A 22,604-nucleotide genomic window follows, 5' to 3' on the forward strand; every position below is an offset into this window, starting at 1 on the left:
ATTGGATGGAAGGAACAAAAAGCACAAAGTGAAAAAGAGCTTGGGTAGTAGAGGAAGAGAAAAAGCCTATGTGACTTGAAGTGTATAAACACGAAGGAGCAATGTGGATGGGGTTGGAGAGAGGGCAAGTGTTGTCATGGGCAGGAGTCAGGATAGTCTTTTGTGCAGTGGGAAGACCTTGGAGAGCCAAAGAAGGGAGGTAACCTTGTCCATGTTGCAATTTTCAAAGACTGAGGGGAATGCATCTTGGGGAGGAGGAAGGGGGCCGAACCAGGAGTTCAGTTTTAGTTGTTAGAAGTTTGAGCTGTGATGTTAAGCCTACCTTATTGGTTTTATTTATTTAGTTGAACCTCCAGACATTTACTCTCCTCTCTCTTTACTGTAGCTAGGTCCTATGGAAACTGTGCAAATCTGCCCCAGGCATAGGACTGAGTCAGTTAGTCAGGTTGGGGGAGGAGGAATAGCTGTCAGATACTTTCCTTGCTCTGAGCGCTTTGTATTTGTGCCAACAGTTAAGCTATTGCATCTCAGCTACAAACCCACCCTTCTACAACCGGCTTTGTGACGCTGGGGTAATGCTCTGCAAACCACATTTATGCTTTGCCAGTGGGCTCCCTATGAGGCTTTGCAAACTAGAGCAATAGAGGGAAACTGGAAGACAGGAGGAAGGAGAGATTTGCTCCTTCCTGTCTGTTTCCTGTGGGCTTCATGTTGGCTTCCTGTTCCTGTGATCATCACCGGAGCCTCGCTTCTTTACCTTGGCAGTGGTGGTTAATTCCAGGAGCAGCAGTTGAATCCAGATCACAGTTCTCCCAACATTTGCCAAACCTGCCTCCTCACCCCCACCTTAGTCGCCAGCCTCAGCCTAGCAACAGCCCTTCCTCAGAGGGCTGAGCGTTCCAGCTCTGAGGGCCTGTCCTCCAAACTTCTAAGTTTTTATAATTCCAACTTCATTTTGTTTCCCTAGCCCTGTGGATGGTAGCTGCTTCCTGCAGTTGCTTCCTGTGAGATACCTTCATGTTTTCCTTTCGACTCTTCAGTTACCAACTCTTTATATTCATGATCTCCGATAAAATAATTGGTGTTGTCTCTCTCCTGGCTACTCTAATTGATAGCAATTAGATCTTACCTCTTATATACCTGGCTCAATTTACTATGGTAGACAGAAAACTGAGACCAACTGAGGTTAAATAGCCCATATCACACATCTACTACGTGGTAGAGTTAGGATTTGAATCCAGTTCTGCTTTGTTTTGTTTTGCCTGAAGCTTGGGCTCTTAATCACTAGTCACCTTCCTACATTGTATGAAAAGCACATGGTTTTTCAACACTGAACTGTGGGTACAATTTTAAATTCTTTCATCATTTTTATTGCTTTTCTTGAACCCATTATCAGACCCAGCATTTCCCCAAACATATCCCAGGCAACACTATACTACAAGACCTAGGATGTGTTCTGGGCTCAAGTAACTTTAGGACCTGCCATATACTGTACTCTCCAGAAGAGCACAATGAACTTTAGCATAATGAAGGCCTTGAGAAATCTTGCAATAAAATTTAAATGTATAACCAGGCAGTTTCTCATAAACTTTCTGAATGGGGATATTCCAAGGATGTGGAAAAATGTGGGATTAATCAATATTTAATGTATCCTATGCAACAATAGTACCTGGTAAAGAGAAAGTTGTTGGTGCCAGCAGTCTTGGAATATTCTCATCACAGAGGTTGCTTTAAAGAATATTGGAGAAGGGGAGTCTGATCTTTGTTTAGATTATAGAAATATGACTTTAGGCTTGTACATTAAAAAATTTCAGCTATTTAAAACTGTGGACACATTTCAATGGCACTTTCAGTTGGAAAAGCTACTGGCAATTCTTTAATCAACAACAAAGATCAGAATTAGGATTTGATGATTTCTACAATGAGTAATTTTTACTTTCTTTCTCTCATGCCAATCTGGGACAATTTATCCCTCTAAAAGGTCTAAGCTCCACTTTTGTAATCCTGACCTATACAAATCCTATAAATAGGAGTAGTTTTGCAGCACTTACATTTAATCTTTTGACTATATTTATTTGAAAATTTATCTATGACGCCTTATGTTTTACTGTAAGAAAATATAATTTAATATTTCACACATTTGTTTATTTTTAAAAAGTGTGGACCCATCTGCATTTGTGTTTGAAATTGTGGCTCAGTTGCTTGAACTTATATTTTATTTAAGTACCACTTAATTGGTTTGGATTATACTCTTTAGAAATCAGTCAGAAAGACAGTGTACCTGACTAAATGTTCTAAAAACTAGAGTTCACCTTTCTTATCTAACTCCATTCTAGAGAAAGCTGTCTCAAAAGTTTTCTTCATGTAATATTAATCAGCCTTAAAAAGGAATAAAATTCCGATACATGCTGTAATATGGATGAACCTTGAAAACGTTATGCTAAGTGAAAGAAGCCAGACGCAAAAGGACAATAAATACTGTATGAGTCCACTTATATGAGGTACCTAGAACAGACAAATTCATAGAGGCAAAAAGTAGAATAGTGGTTAGCAGAGACTGAGGGGAGGGAAGAATGGGGATTTATTGTTTAACAAGCCCAGAAGTTCAGTTTGGGAAGATGGAAAAGATCTGGAAATGGATAGTTAGTGATGGTTGCACAAACAATGTGAATGTACTTAATGCAACTGAATTTTATGCTTAAGAGTGGTTAAAAGGGTAAACTTTATGTTATACATATTTTACCAAAATTTAAAAAAAAGACCTTTTCCTTATGGATTCAACATGTCCATCCAATTCATATTCTTGTTTCACTCCTGAAGAGTAAATAATCACACCTGTTATGGTCTTTGGGTAGTGGCATTCTATTTACCTAAAACTGGGTTTAAGAAGTCTTTTTTTTTCTGGAAAAACTCTCTAAATTGAGGAACTGAAGAAAATTTGAAAACTATCTTTAGAGTGGTAAGAACTTCAGTGAAAAGTGAAAGCAGATTCCTCAAGAGTCCCAGTGCTTTACCTGAGGCTTGCTCAGCCAGGTTTACCTTGGGCCAGTTATCAGTCACGATCCCGTCAGTATAAAAACGTGCTAGGGGTATAGGAAATTGGTGCTGGCCATTAGCACTCTGCCCTGGGCTAACAGAACACCAGCTTCCTATCTGAATGTGTGCCCCTCCCAACACTGAGATATTTCTGAACTTCTAATGAGATCTGAACTCAAGTTTAGTCTCCCTAAGCCATGGCTCCTGGGCCTCACCCAGCTTGCCTTTCACTGTTGCTATCTTAGCAGACCTGACTCCTGATTTAGCCTTCCCACATTCCATCTGTCACCAGTTCTGCAGTTTCTTCCTCCACATCTCTCTCATCATCCCCTTGAATCCTGATTCAAGCCCTGGCAATCCTGTCCTCGGCCTTATTACATGGCTTTTGAGAGGGCATGTCTTTGAAGAATGAAAAAGCATGCTTCTGTGTGAGGCAGACCCAAGATGTAAATGAGGCAAATTAACATACTCTACTTTGTACCTACAAAGAAGGAAAACTAATACTTATCAGGTACCTCCTATGTGCCAAGTAATGTGCCAGTTATTTTCAGACCTTATGAGGGCAGGCATTACAATTATTTTTAAATAATATTCTTAACACAGAAACTACTTTACTGTAGCTGTGCCTGCTCTTCAGGAAGCACACTAGATCCCTGTGGCAAATATTACACAGATAGAGTTCTATCTGATGCAGATGCCAGTTTGGCTCACTTTCAATCAGTCTTCAAATTTCCTCACTCCTGGGCACTTCTGTTCAGTCACCCAAGTCTAATCTTTTCTTTAAAAAAAAATTAATTAATTAATTAATTAATACCTGCGTTGGGTCTCCATTGCTGCACGTGGGCTTTCTCTAGTCGCGGTGAGTGGAGGCTACTCTTCGTTGCAGTGCACAGGCTTCTCATTGCGGTGGCTTCTCTTGTTGCAGAGCACGGGCTTTAGGCGCGTGGGCTTTAGTAGTTGTGGCTCCTGGGCTCTAGAGTGCAGGCTCAGTAGTTGTGGCACACGGGCTTAGTTGCTCTGCGGCATATAGGATCTTCCCGGACCAGGGCTCAAACCCGTGTCCCCTGCATTGGCAGGCGGATTTTTAACCACTGTGCCACCAGGGAAGCCCCCAAGTTTAATCTTTTCATAGTCAATTCCTTCTCTACATCTTGGGCTGAGTAGCCTACTCTTGCCTCCACGCTCATCAGTGGTTCTGCACCTTTCCTGTGTACAGAGTATGGAGAAGCACCTGGGCTTGTCTCCATTAACCAAGAAATGGTTTCCCTGCCTGCCAGCCATGTTTCTAGCTCACCTAAATCCCATTCCCCCCAGATTACCGCCTAATCAACTGTTCTTTGGAAGTTAGAATTTGCTCTAAAACTCCAAGTCATGTGGATATTTAGTACTTGTTAGCCACTTTTTTTTTTACAAAAAAATTTATTGGTTATCCATTTAAAATATAGCAGTGTGTACATGCCAATCCCAAAGCCACTTCTTAATTATCCATAAAAACTGGGTCAAGTTTCGAATAGGAAAGTCCATATTTAGACAAAAATATATATTTAGCTGATAGTATTACTTTCCTTCCTTCAGTCCTGACTTCACCCTGTGAGGAATCGTGAAGCAGCATCACTGGGTTTTATCTCCACTCCCTTTCCAGTCAGGGAAAAGGCCCAGAGGTGAGGGAAATCACAAGTATTGTGAACCCACAAAAACAAGGCCGGCTGGCAACTCATGAGTCATGCTCCTCTTTGTATTTTTTTAAAAATAGCTAAAAAATTAGCTAAATCAAGATCTTTTCTTAGGTCACAGGCTGCTGTAAGAAGTACACTTTTCCAGTAGGTGGCAGTATTTTCTTTCTTCAGTTTAAGCAGAATTCAATTTGCCTCAAGGTTTGTTTTTGTTTCTTAGTTTTACTATTCGCTTAGTAAACTGCAGGTGACAATAAATAAGTTAATGAAACTGATTTTTTTCACTTTCTTTAAAAAAATCACTCTTGGAGGCTTCTAAAATCCCCAGGTAGGGAACTTCTGCTTTGGCTGCAGTTGATAGCAAGGTATATATTGAGATACACCATGCTCTAAACCTTCTCCCCATTTCTTGATAGAAGTTATTACTAAGTACTAGCTAATGATAATAATGTTTTGGGGAAAATATTTCAAGATTTCCTGCCTCTGTAATAATAAAACAAAATTAAAACACTGACTCTAGAACTGTTTTTAGGGCAAAATATTCATTAAATTATGCAGACACCTTTCTTGGCTGGTTAATGATGAGCTTAAGAAAATTATCCGCACACCCTATTTTAATGTTAACACCTATATTTTTGCAGCTCCACAAGACCTTTCAATACCCCAACAGATGGTTAGGTGCTGTCACATGCCTCACAGGAACTAAGCGGTGCAGAAACTAGGTTTGAGGATGGAAGGAAGAAATGATTGAAAATCCAGGAACATACGCTGGAGTTAAAGAAGGAAGTGGTAAATCAGTGGAATAATATCTCAGATACTTTATCTTCAGAAATACTGTATTAACCAGAGTAGGGGAGGCAGGATTTGAAGCATAGGCTTCACTAATTTATCAGAAGTACTCTTATAAAGAAAGCCTCGAGTTGCTGGAGAAATGTTCCAGGGCTCACTGTTTTCACTGAAAACACAGAGACAGCCTGGATTTGGTCATCAAGTCCTCCTGTGAATATTCGATTACTATTAGAAGGCACAGCGATTGTTAGGTTTTAGGGTATTTTAAACCAATCCTCTACTTTCGAGACTACCCGAGGGCACTTTCCCAGCCCTCCCTGAACTGCTTGGCCTCGGCGCTGCACCTCCACCCCCATCCTCTTGTGCGCGGCGAGGACCTCTGAAGCCCTCTGCCCGGCCTCGGCCTCGTGCACTCTGCAGGGCCAGATAAACGCTGCCCAGCCCGGCGACTCAGACGCGCTGACAGGTGGCCTCGCCCGCCTCCCCGCCGCCTGGGGCGGCGCTCCTCTCCGCTCCAGGCCCGCAGCCGGAGCCGCAGCCGCAGCCCGCGCGCCAGGTGTAGCTGCCCGGCTGGCCCCAGAAGTCAGGCGGCTTCCCCAAGGGGAGAGCAAGGCCGGAGAGGGGTGTGGGGCTAGCCGCGAGGCCGCCCACAGGAGCAAAGGGCATCCAAGGTCCGACCCGGGCGAGGGGTGAGCAGCCCGGGAACTTCTCGCGCTCCTCAGACCCGGGCCGTCCGGCGTCCGGGCTCTTCAGCACTGCGTACCGCCCCTCGGCCTCCTCCGCCCTTCGCGTCCTCGACCCCCGGAACCCGTCCACGCCTCCAGCGCCCTTGACCCCACGTCTCTGTCACCCCCGGGCCCCAGTTGGGCCGAGGGGTCACCGGAGTCGGTGAACCACATTCCCAAGGACGAGCAGCCGGTGGCAGCACCGTGCCCTCTCAAGCGCCCTCTGGGTCCCCTCCGGCCTGCACTCCGGCGTCTCGAGCGCCCCGGCCCCTCCGGAACACGCAAGCAGCAGAGGGCAGGCATTCACTTGGACCCCTCCCCTTCCCCAAACTTCTTCCCTCCGCCAGGCCGTTCCTCCAACCCGACCGCTCTGCGCCATCCGGCTCCTCCCTCTCCGCTCCCCTCCCCTTTTCTGGTCCCCACTTAGGAATCCGCCCCCCCACCCCCGCCGCAGGCCGGGCCCGGGGATCCTCCCCCGACTCCCCCCGCTTGCCGCCGCTGCCGCCGCCGCCCGGGTTCCTCTCCCCCCTTCTCGGGCGCTCCCTGCCAAGCCCATGATGTAATGGTGTATGTTAATCAGTAGCATGTGGGGAGCTCCGGCTCGGGCGGCTCAGTCCTCCGCGAGCCGACACTGGAGGCAGCAGGAGCGGCGGCGGCGGCGGCCCGGACCCGCAGCGCCGCACTCTCTCAGCGCCGCCCGCCCCGACGGCATGGCCCGCAGCCCGCGCTCCGGGCGCCCCCAACCTCGCTGAGAGCCGCTGCGGTCCCGGACCCGCGTTTGGGGCCGCGAGCCGCCAGGATGAGCCGCTCCCAGGTGAGCTCCCTCTCTCTCTTTTGCCCCAGGTAGGGGGCCCGTGGGTCACTGGGTCCCCTTCCCGGAGGGGAGAAGTTCTGGGAGCCGGGAAGTTCTGGGAGCCGGGAAGCGGGGTGCTGGGAGCGAGCCGCCTCACGAGGGCTGGCTGAGTCGCTGGGCTCTCTTCGCCGTCCGCTGGCTGCCACCCGAACAGGGTTAGGACTGGGGGAGCCCCCGAAACCGAACTTTTCTTCTTTGCGGTCCTTCGGGGGCGTGTGCGGGCGGCGCGGAGCCGCAGTTCCCGCGGAGCCGCCCTGCCCGCCGGGGGAGGCAGTGCTGTAGGCTCGGCTGTCTCCGCGCTCGGCGTTCGCCCGTAGCCGTGCTGCCTTCGGCCTGGGACGCGCGGGCGAGGCGGTGGGCCGGACAGACCCGCCCGTAGGCGGCGGCAGCGGGGGCAGGATGCCTACAGCACACACACGCGTACACACTCATATACACACAGACGCACACGCACGCACACATCTGATCGCTCAGGGCGAAGCAGGCCCTCGGAGACCTCCCGGGTGGGCTGGAGCGGCGCGGCGCGGGGTAGCCGGGGCTCCGGCTGCGCCTCCGCCCGCTGGACGCTGAGCTTTGGGTGGGGAGAGTTTATTTTTGTCTCGAGCTGTTGCCGCGGCTGCTCACGGCCTAAATCCAGAGGGGCGCCTGGCGGTGGAGATGCTGGCTGTTGCTGTAGATGGAGCTGCAGCCGTTCGGCAGCTTCTCCGGGAGGAGGAGGTGGCGGAGGAGGAGGCGGGAGAGGAGGAGGAGGAGGAGGAAGGAACTCGGGCTGCTGCTGCCTCCGCCTCTGCTTTGCATTAGCCCCCGCCCCCACCCCCGCGCCCCTCCGCAGCCGCATTGCAAGTTTTCTGCGCGAGAAAGATCTGTTGCTGGTGCGGGTGTTTGCAGGCACAGTCCCCGAGGCCACCCCGGGTGGGGTGTGTGGGGAGCACTAGCCGTTCGCAGCGGCAGCAACAGGAAGCCGGGCGGTCTCCTCACGCACCTGGGAAGGAGGCTTCTTGCCCTTCCCAGAACGGGAATAGCTCCTCTCCAGCATCCGGGTGCGAAGGGGGCGGCCGGAATTTGGGGGACCAAACCCCCCGCGGGGCGCCCCCCTCCACCCCTTCTAATGCACTCGTTTCCCGCGCGCGCTCCCTCGCCGGCCGAGGTCTCACTGCAGCCTTTTCTCTCCTTCCAGTGGTGATCGCCACTCGGGAATGCGGGTGTGAAGGGTCCGAGCTGCCGCCCAGCGGGGGAGAGACCCCGGGACGCCGGAAATCACCATCCCGAAGCTGCGAGAAGAAGGCGGGGGGGAAGAGAGCATTCTTCAGTTTGTGTGCCTTGTGGGGAAAAATTTTTTTTTAATCGTTATTTTAAAAAAACAAAACAAAAAACATTTCCGTGCTACTGTCTGTCATCATCTCTGGGGAAATCAGCCAGAACCACCAGAACGTAACTGAAACCAGACGAGAGAGGCAGGAGCCGAGGCAGTACCTGCAGCGTCCGGGCACCAGAGCCACCTTGGAACGGGAACGCGTCTCCGGCGGCCGCTGGGCTGCGGCTCCACCAAACTTTGGGGCGGGCGGGGCGGGCTGGGGCTCGGAGGGGGCTTTGTAGACCGAGGGCCGCCCCCTAACCATGATGTTTCGCGACCAGGTCGGGGTGCTGGCGGGCTGGTTTAAGGGCTGGAACGAGTGCGAGCAGACTGTTGCGCTGCTGTCGCTGCTCAAGCGCGTGAGCCAGACCCAGGCCCGCTTCCTCCAGCTCTGCCTGGAGCACTCGCTGGCCGACTGCACCGAGCTGCACGTCCTCGAAGGCGAGGCCAACAGTCCCGGTAAGTGCGCGGCCGCCGCCGTCCCGCTGTCCTGTCCACGCCCCCCACCCCTTCCCAGCCTCGGGCCTGGCCCCGCCCCCCGACCGCTGGTCCGTGGCGACAGAACCTCGAGGCCCCCGGGTCCTTGGCGTCTCCCGCCACCGGCCCCCGCCCCAGGCCCTGCCACCCACTAACCTCCGCTGGCCGCTTCGTTGTTTTGCCCACTGTCAACTCCCTCAGTCCATTCCATGTGGTAGCTACGGTAGCATGAATGATTGATTTTTCTCTCATGCAGTTTCCTGGGAAATAAGTAAGTCAGGTCACGTAGAGTCTGGATTTTCTGGGCTCTTCCCCCGCCCCCCCTTTCTTCTTCTTTTGGGCAACGTGGCTCTCTGGATTTCAGCAACACATGAAGCCTGGGACTGCCCTTCAGAAGACAAGCTTTGATGAGGCTGTATGAGGAATACATGAAAATCCAATTTTATTATTCATTTTTCCCCACGGATATTCCAATTTTAGAGCTCTGTCTTCAGAATAATTTGTAGGTGATGCTATAGACTATTAAAATATTTGCCGTTCGTATACTACGTGGTTATACTTAACTATCACGACATTATTTATATTGATATACGTCTTGTAGAAAGGGTCTCATAGGGAGCAGGCATGAATCAGGGTCCTTAATGCTTTTGTCAGGAAACTTTACTGAACATAACAGAATTGTTTCCTCTTACCCTGCTAGTGTATTTACAGACACCTCGACTAGCATAGAAAGTGAATGTACTGAAAGGTTCAGCAGTTTGCTGTTTGCTAGCATGGGTGGTGACAGACTGAAATTATATCCGGGCCTGGGGGTGGGAGGTGAGGATGGGGGATGGGGAAAGGTCTGTTGGTTGTAATGTTGCATGGGGAAAATTCTTTAGTTCATGCTGCAGCAGGAGGGTGAACAGAGCCCCCAGTGTTTACACAGAGAAAAGAATGCAGGGTCCTCTTCCAGCTGTTCCATGTTAGAGCCGCCAGCCTGCAAGACTCAGCGGAGGGCTGGGCTGCCATTTGATGACGGGGTCCAGTCCAGGGCAGCAGGGCCTGGGAGACACGAAAGTGAGTGTGCCGGCAGCGCAGCAAGAGGGGGGCTGGCCTGCTCCTCCCTCCTCCTCCCTGGTGTTGTGCCCGTGGTGCTGGAAACACTAGGATGGGATGTTTCCATATATAGAATCCTAGGCTGGCAGTGACTGCTGGAAATCCTCACAGCCCTTTTCCTGACCAGACAGGACTGCACCCAGAGGATCCGGTGCTGCCTAGTGTGGTGGGCCATCCTGAGGGAGATCCCACAGGTCCCACTGGGATTCAGCCTGAGCCTAACAGCCCACCCTGTTGGTTACTCACAAGGGTGGCAGTGGCAGGGCCCCCTTCCCTTTCAGTTCTGTGTTTATAAATAGCTGAAGGGCCAGTCTCCTTCATAAGGGTGTGGAAACATAACTAGGATAACTGATGACCTGCTCTCTTTACTTCCATTCTTTTTTTAAAAAAAAATTCATTTATTTGGCTGCGCCGGTCTTAGTTGCCTCACAGGGGATCTTTGTTGCCGCGTGCCGGATCTTATTTAGTTGTGGCATGCGGGATCTAGTTCCCTGACCAGGGATCGAACCCCGGCCCCCTGCACTAGGAGCTTGGAGTCTTAACCACTGGACTATCAGGAAGTCCCTCTTTACTTCCATTCTTAATGTGACAGGGTAGCCTGGATCACCTGCTTGATTTTGGTTTTTCAGGTTTGACAAGCAAGGTTATATAAACTTTTGCGTTTTATAGAATGCACAGAATTTAAGTACAGTGATTTATGTTGAATGCTTGACCTCAGTGCTTGTAGGGGCTGTTTAAAACAATGATAATTAATCCTTAGGTTACTCAAATGTTAGAGGAACATTTTTTCCCTTTGAGTAAAGGAGAAGACTTTTCCCAACATAGCAGCCATCCGTTTAGTAAGTGAAGCCATTAGATGTATGGAATTAAAAAGAAGTTGCTTAGCTTAAAAATCTTTTACTTTAATAAACCAAGAAAAAAATTGAACTTCTGTGAGTTTAAAAACATAATTTGGTTATTTTTCCCCTCAAAAAACTTTTTTAACCATACTTATTGGTGTAAGCTGCTTTCCTATTCATGATGCTAAATGCTGCAGATATATGAAACCATAACCATTATGTAAGATAGGGACCATTTTCCAGTTTCTGGATTAATCTTTCAACCTGGATATTTTGCTTCCTTGGAAACGTTGCACTTGTTTTGTTATGTGGCCAGGACAGAAATTTATTAGTGAGGTCATGTGATGGTTTGGTTTACTTCTGCATTAAGGGATCATAAGGAACATCGAGATTTGCCCTAGAATGCCTGTCTGGAGCACAGCTCTCTTACGTATCTGGAACCTAGCCAAGTACCAGGCAAGGGGCAAAAAACGCCTACTCAGCATTGGAATAGATGGCGTAAAGTCTGGGAGAATACTTCAGATGTTCTTTCAGAACTTACTCTTATTTTAGATAACAATCCTAACTTTTTGAAAAATGATCCATAGAATATATGGGGTAGCACATTTAGAATGGGGTGAGGAGTTGCTGTAACCAGTGGTGAAAAGTGACCCCTGACAGCTTGACAACTAGGAAAGAAACAGAAAAATTATAACTTTAGATACGAGAGTTGGGAACAAAAGCCCTGAAGGTTTGGGAATATTAAGGTAGGAACCCTCAATCGGACTTGCAGACATTACTTTGTAATAACATAAATCCATGATGGCTATTTACCATTAATGAGAGTGAACTACCAAAAAAGATAAATTTTTAAATACACTCTTTGAGAAGAGAGGGAAATATGCCATAAATGTTGGAAATATTAACACTCAAGGTAATTAACCTCCAGAGCTCTTTTGGCATGTGAAGCTATTACCCATTCAGAAAACTAGGCTGTTTAGAATGACTCATTTATTGGCTGGCTGAGGTTTCCTATACCAAAATCATCATGTGTGACTTACTTTATTTTGTAATCATCAATTGAACAAACACATATTTCTTCTGGTGTTCAGAGATTTTAAAACTTGGTGCATGAGAACGAAATTCTTATCTGGGGCTTGACCTCAGTATAACAACAAAAAAATTACTAATAATGCAAACTTGGCTCTGTTTTCTACAGGACTAACGTTAAATAGATAATCCTTCACATTAAACATGGTTTATTTGAGATCCATGGGACGTATTTTGATACTAACTTTTTGTTCTCTTAAATTTAGCATTTATTGAGATTCTAGTGGTTCACTGGTTCATCCTTTGCCTCAGGTTCGTGGTCATCTGAGATCCAAAGAACATGGTTGAGTTAGTCCTTATGGATTTGTTTGTGTGTTGTGTGTGTGTGTGTGTGTGTGTGTGTGTGTGTGTGTGTTTTACTCCGGATTTGGTCAGTGGGTACTGGTCATGCTCAGCTCTCTAAAGTAGAGGCTTGTTTCCAGAACGCTCATAACCTTAGATACGTGCCCTTCAGCCACCAGCCCAGGTTAACATTGAGATTTCTGGCCAGTCTCAGTTTGTAGCTCTCTGTTTTTGGTGCTAAAATGTCATTTGACACCTAAAAATGGAACCCGCTGAGTTTACTTGGAAATATTCAAAGAAAAATGGATTGTGTGGCACTAGTTTAGGACTTTTGTCATTTGAACTTGAAATATTTTTTCCAGTGGAGATAGTGTAATAAATGGAGATTCACAAGTGAATCCACAAGTTTATTAATTCACAAAACAGTGCATATTTTGTGGGGAAATTGTGTATGTTTGTAGTAAATAAATGGCAAAGAGATTGTTACTCTACTTATAATTAAATACAAGAGAAAGGATTATCTGAAATGGTAGTGTTAAAGACAAAATTAATTGTGGAGATTGAAAAGGGCTTGTGGGTGTATTTACTCTCATTAGAGGGCAAAGATGTGGGTCCTATGTTTTTATGGTTTTTGGTTTCCATGGTATAGGTATGCCATACCTTAGTTGATTTTTTAGATCATAAATTGAGTAAAAGGAAAGCAGAAGAGTATAGGCTTTCCAGATGATATTTCCTAGATAAGATCTTGTTTGTAGTTCTTTCTTTTTCTTTTTTTTTTAACATCTTTATTGGAGTATAATTGCTTTACAATGGTGTGTTAGTTTCTGCTTTATAACAAAGTGAATCAGCTATACATATACATATATCCCCATATCTCCTCCCTCTTGTGTCTCCCTCCTACCCTCACTATCCCACCCCTCTAGGTGGTCACAAAGCACCGAGCTGATCTCCCTGTGCTATGTGGCTGCTTCCCACTAGCTATCTATTTTACGTTTGGTAGTGTATATATGTCCATGCCACTCTCTCACTTTGTCCCACCTTACCCTTCCCCCTCCCCATGTCCTCAAGTCCATTCTCTACGTCTGCGTCTTTATTCCTCTCCTGCCCCTAGGTTCTACAGAACCATTTTTCCCCCCTAGATTCCATATGTATGTGTTAGCATACTGTATTTGTTTTTCTCTTTCTGACATACTTCACTCTGTATGACAGACTCCAGGTCCATACACCTCACTACAAATAACTCAATTTTGTTTCTTTTTATGGCTGAGTAATATTCCGTTGTATATATGTGCCACATCTTCTTTATCCATTCATCTGTCGATGGACACTTAGGTTGCTTCCATGTCCTGGCTGTTGTAAATAGAGCTGCAGTGAACACTGTGGTACATGATTCTTTTTGAATTATGGTTTTCTTATGGTATATGCCCAGTAGTGGGATTGCTGGATTGTATGGTAGTTCTATTTTTAGTTTCTTAAGGAACCTCCATACTGTTCTCCATAGTGGCTGTATCAATTTACATTCCCACCAACAGTGCAAGAAAGTTCCCTTTTCTCCACACCCTCTCCAGCATTTATGGTTTGTAGATTTTTTGATCATGGCCATTCTGACTATGTGAGGTGATACCTCATTGTAGTTTTGATTTGCATTTCTGTAATGATTAGTGATGTTGAGCATCCTTTCATGTGTTTGTTGGCAGTCTGTATATCTTCTTTGGAGAAATGTCTGTTTAGGTCTTCTGCCCATTTTTGGATTGGGTTGTTTGTTTTTTTGATACTGAGCTGCATGAGCTGTTTGTAAATTTTGGAGATTAATCCTTTGTCAGTGCTTAATTTGCAAATATTCTCTCCCATTCTGAGGGCTGTCTTTTCATCTTGTTTACGTTTTCCTTTGCTGTGCAAAAGCTTTTAAGTTTCATGAGGCCCCATTTTTGTTTGTTTGTTTATTTGTTTGTTTGTTTTGTTTTTGAATTTAATTTTATTTATTTTTTTATACAGCAGGTTCTTATCCTGTCATCCATTTTATACACATCAGTGTATACATGTCAATCCCAATCTCCCAATTTATCACACCACCACCTCCCACCCCCCGCTGCTTTCCCCCTTTAGTGTCCATACATTTGTTCTCTACATCTCTGTCTCAATTTCTGTCCTGCATACTGGTTCATCTGTACCTTTTTTCTAGGTTCCACATATATGCGTTAATATACGATATTTGTTTTTCTCTTTCTGACTTACTTCACTCCGTATGACAGTCTCTATATCCATCCACGTCTCTACAAATGACCCAATATCGTTCCGTTTTATGAGTAATATTCCATTGTATATATGTATCACATCTTCTTTATCCATTTGTCTATCGATGTAGGCCCCATTTGTTTATTTTTTTTTAATTTCCATTTCTCTAGGAGGTGGGTCAAAAAGGATCTTGCTGTGATTTATGTCATAGAGTGTTCTGCCTATGTTTTCCTCTAAGAGTTTTATAGTGTCTGGCCTTACATTTAGGTCTTTAATCCATTTTGTGTTTATTTTTGTGTATGGTGTTAGGGAGTGTTCTAATTTCATTCTTTTACATGTAGCTGTCCAGTTTTCCCAGCACCACTTATTGAAGAGGCTGTCTTTTCTTCATTGTATATTCTTGCCTCCTTTATCAAAGATAAGGTGACCATGTGTGCATGGGTTTATCTCTGGGCTTTCTAACCTGTTCCATTTATCTATACTTCTGTTTTTGTGCCAGTACCACACTGTTTTGATGACTGTAGCTTTGTAGCATAGTCTGAAGTCAGGAAGCCTGATTCCTCCAGCTCCGTTTTTCTTTCTCAGGATTGCTTTGGCTATTTGGCATCTTTTGTGTTTCCATACAAATTGTGAAATTTTTTGTTCTAGTTCTGTGAAAAATGCCATTGGTAGTTTGATATGGATTGCATTAAATCTGTAGATTGCTTTTGGTAGTAGAGTCATTTTCACAATGTTGATTCTTCCAATCTAAGAACATGGTATATCTCTCCATCTATTTGTATTATCTTTAATTTCTTTCATCAGTGTCTTATAGTTTCCTGCATACAGGTCTTTTGTCTCCTTAGGTAGGTTTATTTCTAGGTATTTTATTCTTTTTGTTGCAATGGTAAATGGAAGTGTTTCCTTAATTCCTCTTTCACATTTTTCATCGTTAGTGTATAGGAATGCAAGAGATTTCTGTGCATTAATTTTGTATCATGCAACTTTACCAAATTAATTGATTAGCTCTAGTAGTTTTCTGGTAGCATCTATAGGATTCTCTATGTATAGTATCATGTCATCTGCAAACAGTGACAGCTTTACTTCTTCTTTTCCAATTAGGATTCCTTTTATTTATTTTTGTTCTCTGATTGCTGTGGCTAAAACTTCCAAAACTATTTTGAATAATAGTGGTGAGAGTGGACAACCTTGTCTTGTTCCTGATCTTAGTGGAAATGGTTTCAATTTTTCATCATTGAGAATGATGTTGGCTGTGGGTTTGTCATATATGGCCTTTATTATGTTGAGGTAAGTTCCCTCTATGCCTACTTTCTGGAGAGTTTTTATCACAAATGAGTGTTGAATTTTGTCAAAAGCGTTTTCTGCATCTGTTGAGATGATCATATGGTTTTTCTCCTTCAATTTGTTAATATGGTGTATCATGTTGATTGATTTGCATATATTGAAGAATCCTTGCATTCCTGGATTCCATAAACCCCACTGGATCATGGTGTATGATCCTTTTACTGTGCTGTTGGATTCTGTTGCTAGTATTTTGTTGAGGATATTTGCGTCTATGTTCATCAGTGATATTAGCATGTAGTTTTCTTTCTTTGTGACATCTTTGTCTGGTTTTGGTATCAGGGTATTGGTGGCCTCATAGAATGAGTTTGGGAGTTTTCCTCCCTCTGCTATATTTTGGAAGAGTTTGAGAAAGATAGGTGTTAGCTCTTCTCTAAATGTTTGATAGAATTCGCCTGTGAAGCCATCTGGTCCTGGGCTTTTGTTTGTTGGAAGATTTTTAATCACAGTCTCAATTTCAGTGCTTGTGATTGGTCTGTTTATATTTTCTAGTTCTTCCTGGTTCAGTCTCAGAAGGTTGTGCTTTTCTAAGAATTTGTCCATTTCTTCTTGGTTGTCCATTTTATTGGCATATAGTTGCTTGTAGTAATCTCTCATGATCCTTTGTATTTCTGCAGTGTCAGTTGTTACTTCTCCTTTTTCATTTCTAATTCTATTGATTTGAGTCTGCTCCCTTGTTTTCCTGATGAGTCTGGCTAATGGTTTATCAATTTTGTTTATCTTATCAAATAACAAGCTTTTAATTTTATTGATCTTTGCTATTGTTTCCTTCATTTCTTTTTCATTTATTTATGGTCTGATCTTTATGGTTTCTTTCATTCAGCTAACTTTGGGGGTTTTTGTTCTTCTTTCTCTAGTTGCTTTAGGTGTAAGATTAGGTTGTTTATTTCAGATGTTTCTTGTTTCTTGAGGTAGGATTGTATTGCTACAAACTTCCCTCTTAGAACTGCTTTTGCTGCATACCATGGGTTTTGGGTCCTTGTGTTTTCATTGTCGTTTGTTTCTAGGTATTTTTTGATTTCCTCTTTGATTTCCTTAGTGATCTCTTGGTTATTTAGTACTGTATTGTTTAGCCTCCATGTGTTTGTATTTTTTCCAGATTTTTTTCCTGTAATTGATATCTAGTCTCCTAGCGTTGTGGTCAGAAAAGATCCTTGATATGATTTCAATTTTCTTAAATTTACCAAGGCTTGTTTTGTGACTCAAGATACGATCTATCCTGGAGAATGTTCCATGAGCCCTTGAGAAGAAAGTGTATTCTGTTGTTTTTGGATGGAATGTGCTATAAATATCAGTTATGTCCATCTTGTTTAATGTATCATTTAAAGTTTGTGTTTCCTTATTTATATTCATTTTGGATGATCTGTCCATTGGTGAAAGTGGGGGGGTTAAAGTCCCCTCCTATGATTGTGTTACTGTCGATTTCCCCTTTTATGGCTGTTAGCATTTGCCTTATGTATTGAGGTGCTCTTATGTTGGATGCTTAAATATTTTCTATTGTTATATCTTCTTCTTAGATTGACCCCTTGATCATTATGTAGTGTTCTTCTTTGTCTCCTGTAGTAGTCTTTATTTTAAATTCTATTTTGTCTGATATGAGAATTGCTACTCCAGCTTTCTTTTGATTTCCATTTGCATGGAATATCTTTTTCCATCCCCTCAGTTTCAATCTGTATGTGTCCCTAAGTCTAAAGTGGGCCTCTTGTAGACAGCATATATATGGATCTTTGGGTTTGTTATTGTAGGTCTTTTCCTTCTCTTGTGTTTCCAGCCTAGAGAAGCTCCTTTAGCATTTGTTGTAAAGCTGGTTTGGTGGTGCTGAATTCTCTTAGCTTTTGCTTGTCTGTAAAGGTTTTAATTCCTCCATCGAATCTGAATGAGATGCTTGCTGGGTAGAGTAATCTTGGCTGTAGGTTTTTCCCTTTCATCACTTTAAATATGTCCTGCCACTCTCTTCTGGCTTGCAGAGTTTCTGCTGAAAGATCAGCTGTTAACTTTATGGGGATTCCCTGGTATGTTATTTATTGTTTTTCCATTGCTGCTTTTAATATTTTTTCTTTTTATTTAATTTTTGATAGTTTGATATGTGTCTTGGTGTGTTTCTCCTTGGATTTATCCTGTATGGGACTCTCTGCGCTTCCTGGACTAGATTGACTATTTCCTTTCCTATGTTAGGGAAGTTTTCAACTATAATCTCTTCAAATATTTTCTCAGTCCCTTTCTTTTTCTCTTCTTCTTCTGGGACCCCTGTAAGTTGAATGTTGGAACATTTAATATTGTCCCAGAGGTCTCTGAGGCTGTCCTCAATCCTTTTCATTCTTTTTTCTTTATTCTGCTCTATGGTAGTTATTTCCACTATTTTATCCTCCAGGTCACTTATCCATTCTTCTGCCTCAGTTATTCTGTTATTGATTCCTTCTAGAGAATTTTTAATTTCATATATTGTGTTGTTCATCATTGTTTGTTTGCTCTTTAGTTCTTCTAGGTCCTTGTTAAATGGTTCTTGAATTTTTTCCATTGTATTTCCAAGATTTTGGATCATCTTTACTATCATTACTCAGAATTCCTTTTCAGGTAGACTGCCTATTTTCTCTTCATTTGTTAGGTTTGGTGGGTTTTTATCTTTCTCCTTCATCTGCTGTGTGTTTTTCTGTCTTCTCATTTTGCTTATCTTACTGTGTTTGGGGTCTCCTTTTCACAGGCTGCAGGTTTGTAGTTCCCCTTGTTTTTGGTGTCTGCCCCCAGTGGCTAAGGTAGGTTCAGTGTGTTGTGTAGGCTTCCTGGTGGAGGGGACTAGTACCTGTGTTCTGGTGGATGAGGCTGGATCTTGTCTTTCTGGTGGGCAGGACCGCATCCAGTGGTGTGTTTTGGGGTGTCTGTGACCTTATTATGATTTTAGGCAGCCTCTCTGCTAATGGGTAGGGTTGTGTTCCTCTCTTGCTAGTTGATTGGCATATGGTGTCCAGCACTGTAGCTTGCTGGTCGTTGAGTGGAGCTGGATCTTTGTTTTGAGATGGAGATCTCTGGGAGAGCTTTCGCCGTTCGATATTACATGGAGCCAGGAGGTCTCTGTGGGACCAATGTCCTGAACTTGGCTCTCCCACCTCAGAGGCTCAGGCCTGACACCCAGCTGGAGCACCAAGACCCTGTCAGCCACACGGCCTTTGCTTTCTTCTGCCAGTTTTCCCTAGGATTCTGCAGGCTCTGGAGCAAGTGGGATGTTCCAGCTGGTCTTATCCTGGCCACCAGAAGCTCATGAAGAGGCAGAAAAGTAGTTTTCCTTCTTCTATTTTTAGTGAGTGCTTGGCCAAGAACCAATTTTCTCTAGGGCATCTCATAAATGGAAAAGCTTATCCAGGTTAAAAGTTCTTGCTGTGGCCGCTGTAATTCACGATTATCTTGGGTAAGTTTAACCCGCTTGTTTGGCCTTAAAACAAAATTTATTCACCTGATGCCTCACGCTGGGCCCAGTCTAGCTTCAGTCCAGCCCAGTCTCCTTTCACTTTTTCATCAACAAACATTTACTGACTGCCTACTACTTTCCTGGCCCTGTGTTATGCAGTGGGAATACAAAGGTAATTTACTGTATTCCAGTGCCTGGTGCATAGATACCAAGTGTTGAGTAAATGACTAATACCATATCACAGGTACAGAAACATAGATATAGGAATAAAAAGGGTAGGGGACAGGTTCTGGGAGCATTGTGAATGTACAGCTAATTGCCTGGAGGAGTCAGGGAAGCCTCCACTGCAGAGGAGATATGTTTGAGTTTTGAAGGGTGAATAAGAGTTGGTTCAGTATGTAAAAAGGATTGTAGAGAGCAGGCTTGAAGGTGTTTTCCACGCAGAAGAGATAGCATTTATAAAAACGTTGTCTTATGAAAGGGCCTTGTTGTGTGCAAGAAATAATGAGGTCAGAGTGGCTCAAAGGGTGTAGAATGCTGGGATCTAAGAGAGAGAAGTTAAAACAGAAGTCATATGTGTGCAGGTCTTTGCCAGCTAAGGAATTTGACTTAATCCTGCAGAGATGATAGAGAACCCAAGAAGACTTTTAGGCATGGGTGTGCTGAGAATGAGGAGGGAAGAAGAAGGAAGTTAAAAGATGAAAAGGGTGTGTGTGTGTGTGTCTGTGTACACTTTTGGGAAAGCTTTGTAATATATGCATGATTCTCTGAGAGGCAAAAATGGGAAAAGTGAGGCAAAGTTTGGTTCAGACAATTTCCATTTTGGCCACATGGTGGCATCATCAGCCAAAGGCAGCTTTGTTGCTCTCAGCATTGCTGTATGGGGGAGAAGGAAGGACTGAGATAGAGAGGAAAAGAAGGTATTACCAGGTGACCATTTATTTATATCCATAGGAGGGGATATGTCTAGAGGATTCTTAGAGTATGGATTTTGAATTGGGCTAGTCACTTAATTTCTGAGCCTTAGTTTTCTCATCTGTAGAATGGGACTAATGAAACCTCGTTATTGGCTGGAAGCTACTTGTTAACAATCCAGTAAGGACCTATTCTGTCCCCCAGGTTTAAATTTGCCTCTAATTAATATGAAATTTATATAAATAATGTTTTCCTAAATGATAGGGCATCTTTTTTTTTAATTAATTTATTTATTTTTGGTTGCGTTGGGTCTTCATTGCTGTGAGCTGGCTTTCTCTAGTTGTGGTGAGTGGGGGCAACTCTTCATTGCAGTGCTCAGGCTTCTCATTGTGGTGGCTTCTCTTGATGCGGAGCATGTGCTCTAGGCACACGGGCTTCAGTAGTTGTGGTACACGGGCTCAGTAGTTGTGGCTCGTGGGCTCTAGAGCACAGGCTCAGTAGTTGTGGCGTTCAGGCTTATTTGCTCTACGGCATGTCGGATCTTCCTGGACCAGAGCTAGAACCCATGTCCCCAGCATTGGCAGGCGGATTCTTAACCACTGTGCCACCAGGGAAGTCCTGATAGGGCACCTTTTATTTAAAGGATTATCTGGACGAGATTGAAGGTGACTTGGAACCTGAAAAGATATGAGTCTACTTTGCTCCACCTTCTATATTTTAGCTGTATTACTCTATTTTATATCATGTTGAGTCCTAAGAAACACAGCCCTGACCCAGTTTTCCCAAATAACTTGTCAACACTTTTTACCTTTAGTTGGTAAATGTGAAAAAAAGAAATCATTTGGAGGAATGAAATATCTAGGGACTTCATATCTGAAACACTTTTCACTTTGGGTGTTGTAATTTTCTTTGGGTTGGTCTGGGATGACAGGGAGCAGTTCACACACATTTGTGATCTTTGTTGCAAATAAATTGCATTTGGTTGTTTAGCTTGGATGCTCAAAGGTTTTAGCAACTGAGTATGTGTTATAAATAGGTCCCATCAAAGCAAGTAGAAGGCAGACAGACTTATAGCAGTCAAATTGGTTTGTTTATGTTTAAATAAACAAACTGAGAGTGAAATGAGTGTCAGAAGGGCTGAGAAGTAACTGAAAACTCCCCAGTATATCCTAGAGGCTTAATTCTAATAAGAATTGACAACACCAGAGAAGAGAAAATACTCTCCTTGACCTGAGGAAAATTTGGAGGTTTTCATCCACGAGGGAAGTGCCTTACGTAAGTCATTTGCTAGGAAAGCTGTGGTGCTCATAAAAATCCTTTTTTTTCTTTTAAAAATATAATTACTACTTTGAATTTTTAGCCTGTTCCTTTCTTTCCATCTTTTCTAATCATTCCTTCCAAGGCCTTACTGAGTTCATCCAGTTCACATAGATTAAGATGCAGAATCAGACGTCTCCTCTGAGCTATTTTTTGCTTCTGTGGAAGCCGCCTGAGGCAGGAATCTCCCAAGGAAAGCAGAACTTTCAGAAGAGGAGGGAAGCTTTCTCTCAAGGTTAGCTAGTCAAGGCTTGGGCTTTGCTCTGAAGACTGCACTCCCGGAGCCAGCCGGAGTTCAGAGGAACCTGCTGCTTTTATTATATGTAGGAGCATTTCACTTCTTGGGACTCATAAGCTAGTTCTAGGGTTTTGTTCTCACCTAGGTATCATCATTTTAATACAGTTTTCCTTGTCTTGGTTTAGCAGGGAGAAAAAAATCAATCAAACGATTCAGTGGTTTCTTTTATGCAATAGGTAAGACTGTTAAGTGGTACCTGGAGAAGAGTATCTGGTAAGAAACTGTGGGATCAAGTTCCTCACTACTTATTAATTCACCAAGTCCTGCAGCCGAGAGCTGGGAGCTGTGTCCAAAGGCAAAGGAGGTGTGATGATTCCCCTCAAGGAGCTTACACTCGAGTTGTGGAGGTAAAACAACATACATACAGTTTATCCCTGACTTATGGTAGCTTGCATTAGACAATTTTTTGACTTTACGATTCCAAAAGCGATATGTATGCTGTAGAAGTCGTTCCTGGAATTTTTTTTTTTTTTTTTTTTTTTTGCGGTACGCGGGCCTCTCACTGTTGTGGCCTCTCCCGTTGCAGAGCACAGGCTCCGGATGTGCAGGCTCAGAGGCCATGGCTCACGGGCCCAGCCGCTTCGCGGCATGTGGGATCTTCCCGGACCGGGGCACGAACCCGTGTCCCCTGCATCGGCAGGCGGACTCTCAACCACTGCGCCACCAGGGAAGCCCTTGTTCCTGGAATTTTGAATTTTGATCTTCTCGCAGGTTAGCAATGTGCCCCACAGTCCTCCCTCGTGATGCGGGGCAGTGGCAGCCCCCAGTCAGCCACACAATCACGAGGGAATACAACCAATACTCTTAGAAGCATTCTGGACCCATATAACCATTCTGTTTTTCACTTTCAGTACAGTATTCAATAAATTACATGAGATAT

At 44.3% G+C, this 22,604-nt stretch overlaps 1 protein-coding gene across 6 annotated transcripts in view; it reads left to right on the forward strand.

The window, feature by feature from the left end:
* Nucleotides 1-6,715: 6,715 nt before the first annotated feature.
* The window catches only part of SAMD4A (sterile alpha motif domain containing 4A), a 244,396-nt gene continuing 228,507 nt past the window's right edge, over nucleotides 6,716-22,604 (forward strand). Inside the window, exons 1-2 of one of the 6 annotated variants that reach the window (XM_082619236.1) lie at nucleotides 6,716-7,037; nucleotides 8,254-8,889. In XM_082619236.1, coding sequence (XP_082475362.1) covers nucleotides 8,694-8,889 — 196 coding nt within the window. In that variant the 5' untranslated portion in view covers nucleotides 6,716-7,037; nucleotides 8,254-8,693. Of the gene's footprint in view, nucleotides 7,038-7,213; nucleotides 7,654-7,896; nucleotides 8,117-8,253; nucleotides 8,890-22,604 lie in introns of those variants that run through there. The other 5 variants (XM_082619240.1, XM_082619239.1, XM_082619241.1 and 2 more) reach the window with 5 other exon arrangements.

Source organism: Mesoplodon mirus, assembly GCF_964341445.2.
Source record: "Mesoplodon mirus genome assembly, chromosome: 4".
Taxonomy (NCBI): Eukaryota; Metazoa; Chordata; class Mammalia; order Artiodactyla; family Ziphiidae; genus Mesoplodon; species Mesoplodon mirus.